General features: G+C 42.4%; 2 protein-coding genes across 7 annotated transcripts; one reads left to right on the forward strand and one right to left on the reverse strand.

Moving 5' to 3' along the window:
* On the reverse strand, positions 2,763–3,823 carry TEX12 (testis expressed 12). The gene is made up of 4 exons (XM_021375805.1): positions 3,719–3,823; positions 3,446–3,557; positions 3,293–3,344; positions 2,763–2,982 (listed from the first exon to the last, which is right to left on the reverse strand). Exons 1-4 carry the CDS (start codon positions 3,821–3,823, stop codon positions 2,838–2,840), a joined length of 414 nt encoding a protein of 137 aa, XP_021231480.1. The 3' UTR covers positions 2,763–2,837.
* IL18 (interleukin 18) lies at positions 3,583–12,848 on the forward strand. Of its 6 annotated transcripts, XM_021375795.1 has the most exons (9): positions 3,936–4,202; positions 4,293–4,503; positions 4,682–4,971; positions 6,269–6,865; positions 8,569–8,642; positions 9,572–9,577; positions 10,100–10,237; positions 10,822–10,967; positions 11,123–12,566. In XM_021375795.1, the coding sequence occupies exons 4-9, from the start codon at positions 6,618–6,620 to the stop codon at positions 11,360–11,362; spliced, it is 852 nt and encodes a 283-aa protein (XP_021231470.1). In that variant the 5' UTR covers positions 3,936–4,202; positions 4,293–4,503; positions 4,682–4,971; positions 6,269–6,617; the 3' UTR covers positions 11,363–12,566. The 6 variants fall into 6 exon arrangements, with proteins under 6 accessions (XP_021231473.1, XP_021231470.1, XP_021231468.1 ...); XM_021375798.1 differs by lacking the exon at positions 3,936–4,202 and adding an exon at positions 3,583–3,684 and having other exon boundaries at positions 4,293–4,971; positions 11,123–12,848; XM_021375793.1 differs by having other exon boundaries at positions 4,293–4,971.

The raw sequence follows: 12,972 nt of genomic DNA on the forward strand, positions 1-12,972 counted from the left end.
GAATTTTCAACATACGTTACTGATAGGAATTGTGACCTTGCATAGCTTGCTTGAAAAAAATAACTGTATTCTCCAATGTCATTCTTCTAAATCATTCAGGATAATACAGAACAAACCAGGCTTGAGGCAGATCCCTACAGAATGCCTTCCAAACTGAACTTTCAGGAAATATGAGAATGATTCATCTGATTAACTTCTAATCTCCCTTGAAGCCCCCATTTCCTGATGGCTCCTATTTATATATAATACAATGCGTAAGAGTCAGTTATCCTACTTCAAGCTATAACACCCCTTCCACCTCTGTTTTTGCACACCTATTAAGTTTGCAACTCTGATCTAAAGATTTTTTGTAATGTTTCGTTCCCCAGGCGCTTTTGAAGTGGTTGTTAGGAAATAATTTAGTTCCAAATCACCACAGGATGAGATACAGATCAATCCGTGATTCTGTATCCTCGTTTGTAAGTGCTGCCTTGATCACCAAGTTTTCAAAGATTATTCACAGAAAATCCTAGAGGGTCTAAGATTATCAAAGTTAAATTTTGACATGCTCTAGCCTGAATTTCATAAGCCTCAAATACAACTATTATCCACTCAATCTCATTTTTTCTGTTTTTATCCATATTCCTACATCTATGGTAAATGGCAGTTTTATTTTAAGAGAAGAACCATGACTAACCTTTCTGGGTGAAGATGCTTCTTCCCTAAACACCTCAGCTATCTCTGTGGTATTTGCTATTCTCCATTTTCAGACTTTAGATAAGAGCAGAGCAGTGAGAACAACTGAATATTAGCTTTTCATCACTTACAATTTCTGGATTCTGAAGGTATTCACAGCAAGCTCAGAAACGCAAGAGACTCACTGCCAAAAATCCCTGCGACTTCAGGAGGGCCAGAACTTTGCCTCAGATGCTTCCACGATTTCTAGAAGAATCCATTTATATTCTGTCACTGATCTGTCATCTTAGACCTTCTTGCTAATTTGCTAAGGCAATGCAGCTTTAACAACATGAGGAGAAGCTTATAGAAAATGTAGTCACCAGCTGAGCTTTGCTGATCAGATTTGGCAGCTTTAAAGCCAATTAATTTTCAGTTCAAACCTCCTTCAGTAAAACTGGAAAGCGGATAGTGATGGGATAGGTGCCAGTACGACTTCATGTGTAGCTTCATTCCTCTAAGAGGTACAGTTCCACCATTTCTTACTGGATTTTAAGTTTTTTTAATGGAGAAAACTACTGCGACGGTAACCTCATAAATCTGTGTTCTCTTGATCCACTAAGGGAAGAAACTTACGCTTTGTGATCCAGTCCAGCTTTTCCACATTTTACTAAAACTTGAGAGTAGAGCAAGTGCTTTGCAACTTGTATTTATCAGCCACACAAACTAAATCTAGATGATCTGAATCCAGCTGAGCTAACAAAGCTGCATGAAAAAAGCACGCTTCTTTTGGCTTTGATAAAAGAGATAGATATTGAACAGTAAATTAAAGTCATATCTTTACTTAAATACTTACATAAGTAACTGTGGGAAGATTTTCACACACTTTCTAGATGTCAGTTTAAAATTCTGCTTTTATTCAAATTCATAGATGATTCTGTATTCACCCAGCACAATATCCTAGAAAATTTAGCTTCCAAAAGTTTATTTCTTTTCTCCTACATACTTCCATTTGAATAGAATTACCAAGATGATTGATTAAAAAATTACCAGAGGTTGGTAAAAGATTACGGATACTTGTGGTGAGATTTTTAAAAAGTCTTTAGACACTAAAGATGCAGATAGGCATCTTATGGGATTTTTTAAAATTCCTGAGCATCTAAGGCGCTTACGTGCGTAGGCACTTGGAAAATCCTACTAAGTACGCAACTGCATCTTTAGGTGCCTTGGAAAATCTCAACACAGATGTCAAGTTTCAGAGTAACAGTGTGATCGGTAGCACATTCAGCTGTGACCTTTAAAAGATAAAAGGGTGAAAGGAGGATTAAGTCTGAAAATATTTAAAGTGCACAGTACTGGGGAAGGAACGGATAGATATATTATGCTATAACAATAGGACTAGCTAGCATTTTGCTTTATTAAGTTACCATCATATATTGTACAAATAATACTTTGTATGTTTTGTTTCATCTTTTTTTAGCAGCCATATGGCAAGAAAGAAAAATTGCTCAAGAACTCCATAATCATCCTTAAATAAACTGGATTTAAATCAAGAAAGAAGATCAGTGGAATTCTAGATCACATTAACACCTTATTTTATTTATTGATATTACCAGTAAAGGTTTGACGATGCACCTTTATACTAAATGCATTTCATTCCATTTGAAAAGGTGAAGAAGTAATAAAATATATATTTAAATTTAGACTTAACCCCTCTTTATACATTTCCAAAGTATTACTCTTAATAGAACTCTCCTCCTTGAAGCTTCTCTTTCAATCATGTTCAATTATGTTCTGAGACAACAATGGATGTAAGATTCGAGGTACATGCTATGGTTTTGGTACCAAAAGTTAATTTTCTTGGGATGGAAGCATGGAGACAGTCTAAACAATGGGTCAGCAAATAAGAAATGCTGTTTTAATCTGTAGAATCCCTTGAAGTCATCGTGGGATTCAAAATAAATATTTAGTGTCATTTGTACTACCATTAACCTCTGTAGTGCATATACTTACTTAAAAAGTAAGATGCTGCTAAAGTTGCTGAATGTTTCCTGAACTGCTAGAAATATTTACAGAAGATATTTATGAAGCACTCATCACATCCACCATTGTTAGTAAACTTTATGTATTAAAGTTTATTATAACCATTTTGTTGTACCTTTCTACAATATAACAGACTTCATTTAGCTTTGCAGAGTATTTGCAATCATAGTAAATCTCTGTTTCAGACTCTCTTTTTTCTGTTTTAAGTGGTTTTCTAGGGTTCTCGCTTCCTTCAAGATTCCATCAAGCTCTTGCACGTAAGAAGCATCCATTGCTGCTCTCTCACTTAATTGGGAAAATAAAAAGAAAAAACATAAGTGAAAGTGAAATTCAATACTAAGGCCAGTAACTGTCTCACTACTTGGATCTGCTTTTATGTTTTGCTTAAAAATGGAGTCTATCAATACTCACTTATTGACCAAATGCTGTTGTCACTCTATTGTAACGAAGAATAGTATTTTTATTTCAAAATCTATGGTTTTTATTTTTTAGCAAAAAATAATAATAATAATAACAAATTAACTGCAGCTAAAGTAATCCATCACAGCAAGAGAAGCCGGAGAAGTGCTGTGCAAATGGGACCACAGTAACTTGCCTTAGGATGTGGGCATACTTTGTCAACAAGTTCTTGATTTCTTTGTTCATTTCTGTTAAAGGAAAAAGTGACTTCATTTAAACAAGGGAACGAATCTACCTCAGCATCCAATTACTGCATGCAGCAGTGGCTTGGAGTGTGTGTATATATCACCGTTTAACAGCTGTTCCAGAGGCTCTGGTTTGTACAGGGACTGCAGGCCCTCGGAAAGCGCTGGGTCTGATGTGCCAGTGGAAGACAGCTGAAGGCTTTCTGTACCATCACCCTGATAACAGAATACGTTAAAACTGTATATATACACATACAGGTTTTATGGCTTGAAACAAGCTCAGCACCAGAATTTACTTGAAGAGTGTCAAAAAGATCTGGAGAGATTGCTTCCACACAGAGAGGTAGGTGCTGCTGAGGCCCCTCCTCGTCTCTCACCTCCAGCTCTTTCCTGCGTTTACTTCTGCTTTCATCAGGTTTTTGCGTGCAGCTTGTCATCGTTACCTGTTTAACAGATAGACAGCCAGGAATAAAGTACAACATTGGCTTCTGTACGTGGCTATGACGTGGCCAGAAAACACACCTGCAGAGCAGCCTGCCGCTCCCGCCCGCTCCCTCAGGGAGCTCCCTGCTTTCCCGCCTTTGGCGCCGCTAATGGCCGCCGTGCGAGCAGCGGCCGCACGCCCTTGAGGCAGCCGTTGGGATAGAGCCGGAATCCCGGAGCGCGGGGGAAATTTTCTGCATCTTTCGCTTCTGGTTTTAAGAGAAGAAAGACACGTACTGCCCAGAGGTCCTCTGAAAGCCAAAGCTCGCGGCAAGAAATGAAACTGCTGTGAGAAGTACCGAACGCTTCCTCAAAGCAGAGGCGCTGCTCAGCTGGCTGCCAGGGCACGCCTCAGTAAGCTCTCTCCACAACGAGGTGGTGAGGAACCGTACCTAGCATAGATATGAGAGCGATATGTTAATTAAATGTTAATTAAATTAACACATGTTCGCATGTTTTCATTTGCAGATACCTAAATTAAAATCGGTGAAGTACCTGCATGTATTTCTGGATGCGATAGTTGACAGAAAGCTCAGATGGGATGGCATCTAAGCCATTCGCCTACAAGCAGCTCTGATTCCTTTGAAAGTGAAGTTGTTAAAGCATCAGGAGAAATGGAAGCTTAGAACTGACATCAAAGCCACTATTATCAGCTAGACCATAGTCCTTAAAAACACAAGTGAGTAAAGACAGAGAGGAAAGAACTCGGGGACACAGTGGGATGTTTATGGTCTCAAAGGTTGACACAAATAACCTGTTACTCCTGGATTGCTTCTTACGCGCACAGCAGGCTGGAAGTGATGAGGCTGCACAAACTTTGGCACTGAGTATAATAATGCCATCGAATGTTTCCACAGGTCTAAAAAAAATCAATTAGAGTGAAGAGAAGACTCGTGAATGTTATTTTGAACGAGAAGAAAATTACTCGGGTAGAAACAAAGAACGGAAGCTTTTTATTTTCATTGGAAAAGAGCAACTGTAGTTTATGACTTCTAGAAAGAAGTTAATGGCTACTGGGACAATGCTAAGGAACTAGTGACCAGGGCAGAAGTCACTTATGTTTTATTGACCTGTCTATGTAGGTATCACTGCAAGAAACAACCATTCAAATAGAGCACCAAGAGGAATAGCAGAACTGCAGCTTAAGGTAAACACAACCCCACACATTTGAATGCCTTGTAATAAATCAGGAAGTTGAATGGGGATGATAGAATATTGCTGTTTGATTGAATTCTATCAGCATAACTGAGTGTCTGTAAATGGATGTACATACACACGCTCATTATCTGAAAGCAGTACTACCAAAAATATGTTCTTCTGCGTTTATCTGGCTGAAACATGAGGTTTTATACTCTGTTGGTGCACTCCAGTGACTGGACAAAGCAAAACTTTTCCTTCTGAGAAATACTCCGTAACAGATGAGTTCCTCTTTTTAAACGTTATTCTAAATCAGTGTCACTAGTTTCTTCCAACAGCTTTAAAAAAGCAATACATTGCTCTAACATGCCTGTAGCTTTCATCTTGAGGTACCAGCGAAGTACACTGCTTCCTTTGGGTGGAGCAGACAAGATCTGCAATTTTTAGTAAAGCAGTCCGTTTTTGTTTGTTTTAGGATTATTATTTCAGAGAAGAGATTGAAAGAAGCTACTTTGGCCTCAAAAATTATATTCCTTGTTTTTAGATGTAGGCCCTAAAAACATGAATGGCTTTTCCCATCACCCCCGAGAGCAGTAGCAGGCATGGGGTAGGGAGAATGTCTCAGGTTTGGTCTTGGTTTGTTTTAGGGCTTGCTCTTTTTATCCCACAGTCCAGTACCAAACCATGAGCTCTCCAGGACTGCAGAAGACTGGTTACTTACCCACTCCCAAGTTTATTTTCCTGTTTTTAAGGCATGAGTTGTCCAATCAGCACACAGCGCTTACACCACAGTTACAGCAGCTGCCACTGCATTTAGCACCCCACAGCCACCGAAAGCAGCACTCGCCTCCTGAGGAGCATTGCGCAGTGCAGCTGTCCCAGTTAGGGTGTTAGCAGTGGTTATTGTCATTTTATTTATTTGCAATTGATGACTACTTTGGAAGTGACATACAGCTGGTACAACCCAGGCGCCATCATTTCATATAATAGAATCACAGAATCATAGTATGGCTTAGCTTGGAGGAGACCTTAAAGCCCACCCAGTGCCACCCCCCGGCCATGGGCAGGGCTGCCCCACACCAGCTCAGGCTGCCCAGGGCCCCATCCCACCTGGCCTTGAGTGCCTGCAGGGATGGGGCACCCACAGCTCTCTGGGCAGCAGTGCCAGCGCCTCACTGCCCACTGGGTGAAAATCTTCCTCACATCTAACTTACTCTTTTAGTTTAAAGCCATTCCTCCTCTCATTCCACTATTCATCTGGTGTTGGCTGCTAGCCACAAGCCTCTGGCTTTCCTTTTCCTTCGCAGGAATCTGTATTGCTCCCCCAAAGGGACTTTCATAGGGAGGAGAAGATATAGAAGTGTCACGCCAGAGGTGTGTGTCTCAGTACTGTTTTGGATTGAGGGCAGCACACATGGTAGGTACCCGACCCAAGGCGGCCCAGCAGCACAGTGTGTACCAGGAGCCTGGTACAGAACAGCTGCCCGGGGATGGATGCACCAGCGAACGGACTGCGACTAGCTGGCGTGAAAACAAGGTGTGTGCTGACGACATCTGCGTGAGATAACGGGAATCAAAACAACAAAGCTCTCTTCGTAACCTCAGATTTACATGATTTGGTTTGTCCACCGAGGAGGAGGAAGTGCCTCCGAATAAATGCAGACGTACACAGATACAGCGGGAATGAGCCCTGCAGCCTGCCCACCGCTGCTGTTCCCGGACGCTGATGCAACCCGCCTGAAGTCCCCCTCCCGCGGCCGCTCCGCCCGGCGCCGGGGCGTGCAGGCGGAGGCTCCGAGCGCCGCTCCCGGCACCCGCCCGGCTCTGCGCCGTCTCCCGCCCCGCCGCCCGAGGCGCCCGGTCGCCCGCCCGCCTGCACCGCGCCCCAGCCGCCGAGGAGCCCGGTACGATCGCGCCGAGATAGGCTGGAGCCCGTTCGGGGGAGCAGGCGGCCGCGCGGTGAGCGCCTCGAGGGCCGGGAGCGCGGCGAGCCGGACGGGACGTGTCCGGTGGGCGGCGGCAGTCCCTCCGGGCTGGCGCTAGGGGCACGCCGGGCTGGGCAGCACCCAGCCGGGCTGCGCCCAGTCCCGCTCCTCGCTTCCCGTGCCGTCCCACTGTCGCCCGCGTCCCCCGCTGCTCTACTGCGGCCGCTGCCCCCCGCTGCCCTGTCTCCTCTTCGCACTCCCCGCAGGCGGCTCAGTGGGAGCAGCAGCCCCGCGCCGCACAGCAAGGCAAAGAGCGGGATCGCGTGATGTTTGCCACGGGCTTTACCCGCTAAAGCGAGGGCCACCTTTTCCTTGAATACTTTGTCGGTAAATTTGGCACGTGCCTTCCCCTTTGCTTTAGAACGTAAGATAAGCCCTTGATTTCTTGCTTTGCTTTGCTCCGATTGAGGCGGGCGCTGTTCGAGGCTATTTCCGCCAGGGACGCAGCCGTCGGATGTGAGCGGCGCGCCTGTCCCGCAGCCAGCAGCTGGGGCTGGAGACCGTGCGGGAAAGAGAAACGTTGCCCCTCCAGTGCACTCGTTACAGCGCTTCCCCAGAGAGACAGAAATCGCTATGATTCCGCCGCACCGATCCCTGAGGCTGATGTCTGTGCTTAGTTACTTGGTGGCATTGCTCAGTTAGTTAGTTAGTTTGTTTAATAATTCTTTTCTAAGTGGTGAAAAAGAGCCTTGGCAGCGAGTCTGATGTTCTGACTGAAAAATGAAGCACTGATGCAAGAGCTGTTTCTTCTATTGTTTGCTGGGTGTAACGTTTATTTACATTTATTACTCTACCAGCAAGTGCAAGGAAAGAAAATGTTTTGTCAGGAGTTGTTAGGTCTGAATGAAACACCTCCCGTGCCAGACTGCCTCCATAAAGTGATTTCAGCGTTCGTATAGTCACGATGTTGCCCTTGTTTGCTCGATGCTGTCTGACTGATGTGTCCGCGTGCTCTGCCTTCTCTCTGTGCTGCGCGCATGTGGCTCCGCTGGAGCCTTCGTGCAGGCACTGACTCCCGATGAGCAGGGCTGTGCTGGGAAAAGTGAGCAACGCACCTCACAAAGCTCAGCGGTATAGAAGAGGACGTTTAAAAAATATACTGCCAGAGAAAGTGAATGCCTATCTTCCCTTACTGTGCTATAACTCCCTTTATTCTTATTCTCCCTTTCCTTTAAGGGCACTGGATGATCTTTTAGTTTGAAGAGGACTCCCTCATCAGGTTGTTTTTGTTTTTTGATAAACACATTCTAGTATTTATTTTTTAGTTATTGTTTCCCCACAACAGCCAGGTCCTTGTCAGGACAGGCGACTGCTTGTCACTTCTGGTTTATTTTGTCATTTTTTCCCTGGTGTGCTGCTAGAATTCAAGTCATCACATAAGTCAATTAAGCGTTATAACAGAATTTGAAGGATGCTCTATATAATCCTAAGTAATGATAAAAGGCAACAGAGAAAGGGACCAATTGTCCTTTAAATACAAACAGTTCTTCATTATATAGTAAAACATGCTGGCCTTAGTATGGTACTGTGCACTAGGAGAGGACTAGCCCAAGAACTCCCTCAGCCCATAGAGTAAGAAGCATTGTTCTTAGCTCTGAATCCTCTTGGTGTGTTTCTGGCAGTGTGAAGATGAGCTGTGAAGAGATTGCTGTGTGCGCAGTACGGCTTAGAGAAAACCTCTGCCTCTATTTTGAAGGTAATTATTACCCGTTGCTGGAAGAGACACGGTGTTTCTGATAACCACACAGAAGAGCAAAAGCTGCTGTGCAATTCAGTCCTTTTCTTAAGCAGGCATCCCCGGTTTTCTGGAATCCCTTCTTTAACCCCCACACCACCAGAACAACCCTCAGAGCAGTTACTGTCCCCACACACCAAACAGAACCACTGTTCTTAGATTATGCAGCCAGGCTGTGCAGTGTAAAAAGCATCTGAGTTTGAGGCAGCTGGCCCAGCGTGGCAACAGGTCAGTACCATATTCCTGCCGAGCACCTTAAGCTTTTCCTAACTTCAATACTGATGAAAACCAATTTCTTTATCACTCTGATTTCACATAATTTTTCCATAAGCTTCAGTTTGAAATTCTGTAGACAAATTATTTGAGTCAGTGAAATTGTTACTGCTTCATGCACAATATTCCAGTAAAGAATCCTCGGAGAGGTTGGAACACTGTGGTGTGGAGCTGGAACAAATGGCTAACTTCAAATCTTACCTTGGGAAATGCTATCTTCTTTAGAAGATTTTAAGTTACTCAAAATGAAATTTGTGTATTTGGAACAAAGGTGCTGATAGAAGCATAATTTTGCACGTCATTCATCACCTGGATACAGGTCTAAACTGAACTAAGCTGCTCGTCCTTAAGTAGCCCTACAATATTTTGCATGCCTCTTGGTTGGGTGATAACTCCAGTTCTCAAATGATGTGGCTTCAATGTTGAGCTTGTGCTCACAAATGAAACGTGCTGTAGTGAGAAGAGCTCAGCTTGGCGTGTTTGTGATACTGGAAGTGCATGGCTGGCTTGCTGGTTTCTAATCTTGCAATACAAAACTGTTTAGAAATTTGTTTCTTTTTGTGGGGCAGAGATTAATGATTTATTTTTTCCCCCCTCATTGCTCGCTTGGGACCAAGATGATGGTAAGCTGAAAGCTCGTCTTTATTAGTTCATTATCAATTTTATCAAAATTAACCTGTTCAAGTGTACTAACCCACAAAAGCCTTGTATGCCTTAGGGAACAAATTTTCCAACTGATTAATGGCTACTCTAACACAGTTACGGATTACCTCCTTCTGAAGTTGCTATTGCTTTATTTCCTCTGAAGGTAGAGGATACCAGCTTCCCTGGTACAAGGAGCTTTTTGTGCAACTGTGAATGCTGGGCAGAAGAGAGCACTGTTGCTTCTGTATTATCGTTGACAGATTTTGTAGCTTCTCTTGCTTGTACTGCGGGAGCCTTCTATCTTGCCTGGGCTGCTACAGGGCAGAGGTGGAAAGAAGGACACTGCCTCTGCTCTGTTTGAGATTGCTGTTCTAACAACTTGCTGCACTATCTTTAATCACAAAATTAAGCTTGTAGTGATCTGCAAAGATCCGAGCAGATCAAAAGCAGGGTGTTTTTTTTAATTATTACTTGTTCCTCTTTGCTTAATATTTCTGCAGAGCTGGAATGCGATGCCTTTTTTAAGGAAAAAACTATCAAACGATTCTTTCGAAACGTCAATAGCCAGTTGCTTGTGGTTCGCCCAGATTTGAACGTGGCAGCTTTTGAAGATGTAACAGATCAGGAGGTGAAATCTGGTATGCTGTTTTTCATACCTACACTATAAGCACTGTCCTGTTTCTTTATTCTAAATGTGCTTACATTCTTTGTAATCACTGAGTTGATAGCAACACTGAGAGTAAAGAAGAAAGGTTTAAACCAACTGTATTTACCAACTAAAGGTTTAAACCAACTTTATTAACCAACTAAAAGCTTGTACTTCTAGCAGCAGTACTTAACCAGGCATTTATGGTTTTGTTTTTGCTTTCTGGGTGCCTCAACAATTTGTTGAGAACTGTGTATAGAACACACATAAATGACTTATCACATGCACCTAGAAATCAGACTACATATCCAATTCTCACTTTATGCATGAATACAAAAAGATTGGAACATCTTACCCATACTAACCGGTAACTTCATGTGCTTTCTTGCAAATTCAGACTCTTACTGAATGGTGGCAGAAAGTCAAGTATATGCCGCCAGCAGCCAAAAGAAATTAAAGTCCTGGCTCTCCTGTCGGAAAAAGTGTAATGGGAAGACAGCAGTAAAGACAAAAGCATGGCTAAGTACTTGCAGCTCTCTTCTGAGCAAGCTATTAATAATAAAAACTTGTATTTAGGCAGTGGAATGTACTTCGACATTCACTGTTACAAAACCACTGCGCCTTCAGCAGGGATGCCTGTTGCGTTCAGCGTCCAGATAGAAGATAAGAGTTACTACATGTGCTGTGAGAAAGAGCATGGGAAAATGGTTGTTCGATTTAGGGTAAGTATCTGCTTTCTAAACCCTACATATATGGAAGAAGTAGGGAAAATTAAGAATGCAAACATGAGCTGAAGGAGAACTGCTCAAGTCTTGTCCTGGGACTAACCCAGCTTTCTTTTTTTTTTTTCTTTTTTTTTTTTTTTTTTTCTCTACAGGAAGGAGAAGTTCCCAAAGACATCCCTGGTGAAAGTAACATCATATTTTTCAAAAAGACATTTACGTCTTGCAGCTCCAAGGCTTTTAAGTTTGAGTACTCACTAGAGCAAGGAATGTTCTTGGCCTTTGAGGAAGAAGACTCCTTAAGAAAACTGATTTTAAAGAAACTGCCGAGAGAAGATGAAGTCGATGAAACCACAAAGTTTGTAACAAGTTATAATGAAAGGCACAACCTATGATACACTTCAACACTCTTAAAATGTAATTTGGCTTTTTACAAAAGTCTAATTCATTCAGAATCCAAAGCAAGGTAATTTTATATTTTTATCCCGCTACAGTAAGGCAATACAAAAATGAGCATCTTAAAAAGGAAAACAAATGCAAGTTCTTGGGGAAAAGCAGCAGCACAATGTCTTCTAGTAAATGAAAGCAAAGAGAACTGCACAGTGAAAAAACAAGAATGTGCATGTGTTCAAAGCCCTGTATAGTTTAATCCCAAATATCTTTAGAGCTTGTTGTTGAACAAACAGTTTTGAAGTAAATGCCTCATAGGTGGAAAAGATCTATTATGAGGATGGAGACAAAACAACTGAAGAAAGCAAACTACACATTTCCTACACCAGGCCATGAATCTGGCTAATAAACACGCCGTTATGTCCTTTTTTTTTTTTTTTTTTTTTTTTTTTGCATTTCCTGTGTCTTCATCTATTTCAGTTACACAGTGGCATTCTTATCTTCAGCAGAAGTAAAACCAACAGTTTTTGCTGTAAACTTACCAGAATCTTTTATTAGAGAACTGGTAACTTACCTAAACAATTGAAATTTTAATAATGCTGTTTGCCTTCAGAGAAAACTAAGAAAATGTAAGGGGTTTTAAAACTTGACAGTAAGCTGCAGATTAGTGATAAAATGAAACAAACATTTGTTCATGTAACAGGCTGTTAACAGCAAAAGTAAAAAATGGCTGTGGCAAGGAACCTGTCTTGTTCTGTGTATATGACAGCATAGTGTATGCTGGGGTCGAGCTGCACATTCTTTCGCATTTGGAGCTGAGCAAACACTGGAATTCAACAAAAACAAGGTACATGTAACACATTCTGAACATTTACTCTCCAGAAAATGTATGACTCATCTTCTATGTATAATACAGGCATTGCTCCTCCTCTTCTGGTCCAACTATAGACAGTGATTACCTGAACATGGTTTGCAGCTGCGGTCCTGGATCTTCACCTTACCTGGCAGAAGAGGCAATTAGAGAGAGGGTACAGTTATCATATCCCATACAGGCAGAAGTAATCAGAGGAAACAGGAAAGCTTCTGTCATGAAAGGGAAAATTCCTCAAATTTGCAGAAGAAAGAAGACAAATCTCAATATTTGTTTTGGTATTAAAAAAATAATAATAATTCAGGGGCTTTAAAAAAAAAGCACAGAGGCTGGAGACACGGAAATGCTGTGATGACCATCAGCTTTCACACCATGTTGCTTCACCTACCCAGCTGCTGCAGGAATACCTGGGGCAAGAAAAGCAGTTCTCTGGAATCACGTACAGGCAGCACTGAATGCGCTATGGCTTAGAAAGTATTCACTGGAGGGGCATAAATTCAAAAATGCATTGACATACACAGTCCCATTTTAATTTGCCTGTTGAGTATTTAAGAACAGAACTGGATCAAACAGTTACAGCCATGAGTAATTCAGAACAAAAGAAAGTTACGTGGAACTGACAGAAGTGGAACATGTGCTGCTCCCAGAGAAAGTTGTGGTTGTTACCTTCCCATTCTAGCTGCAGTAGCACAGGAAGCTGGTCACAGCACCGCTAGCCTCCAAACCAGTTGTCTGGGTTACTGT

The sequence above is a fragment of the Numida meleagris genome, chromosome 23, assembly GCF_002078875.1.
Source record: "Numida meleagris isolate 19003 breed g44 Domestic line chromosome 23, NumMel1.0, whole genome shotgun sequence".
Classification (NCBI taxonomy): domain Eukaryota; kingdom Metazoa; phylum Chordata; class Aves; order Galliformes; family Numididae; genus Numida; species Numida meleagris.

Coding starts and splice junctions, on each gene's coding strand:
- TEX12 (XM_021375805.1), bottom strand. CDS start 3,823: ATGTTGTACTTTATTCCTGGCTGTCTATCTGTTAAACAGGTAACGATG. Junction 3,345..3,445: donor TCTGGAACAGCTGTTAAACG/GTGATATATACA, acceptor TTCCTTTAACAG/AAATGAACAAAGAAATCAAG. Junction 2,983..3,292: donor AAGTATGCCCACATCCTAAG/GCAAGTTACTGT, acceptor TTCCCAATTAAG/TGAGAGAGCAGCAATGGATG.
- IL18 (XM_021375798.1), top strand. CDS start 6,618: ATGCAGACGTACACAGATACAGCGGGAATGAGCCCTGCAGCCTGCCCA. Junction 10,238..10,821: donor AGATCAGGAGGTGAAATCTG/GTATGCTGTTTT, acceptor ACTTGTATTTAG/GCAGTGGAATGTACTTCGAC. Junction 10,968..11,122: donor AAATGGTTGTTCGATTTAGG/GTAAGTATCTGC, acceptor TTTTCTCTACAG/GAAGGAGAAGTTCCCAAAGA.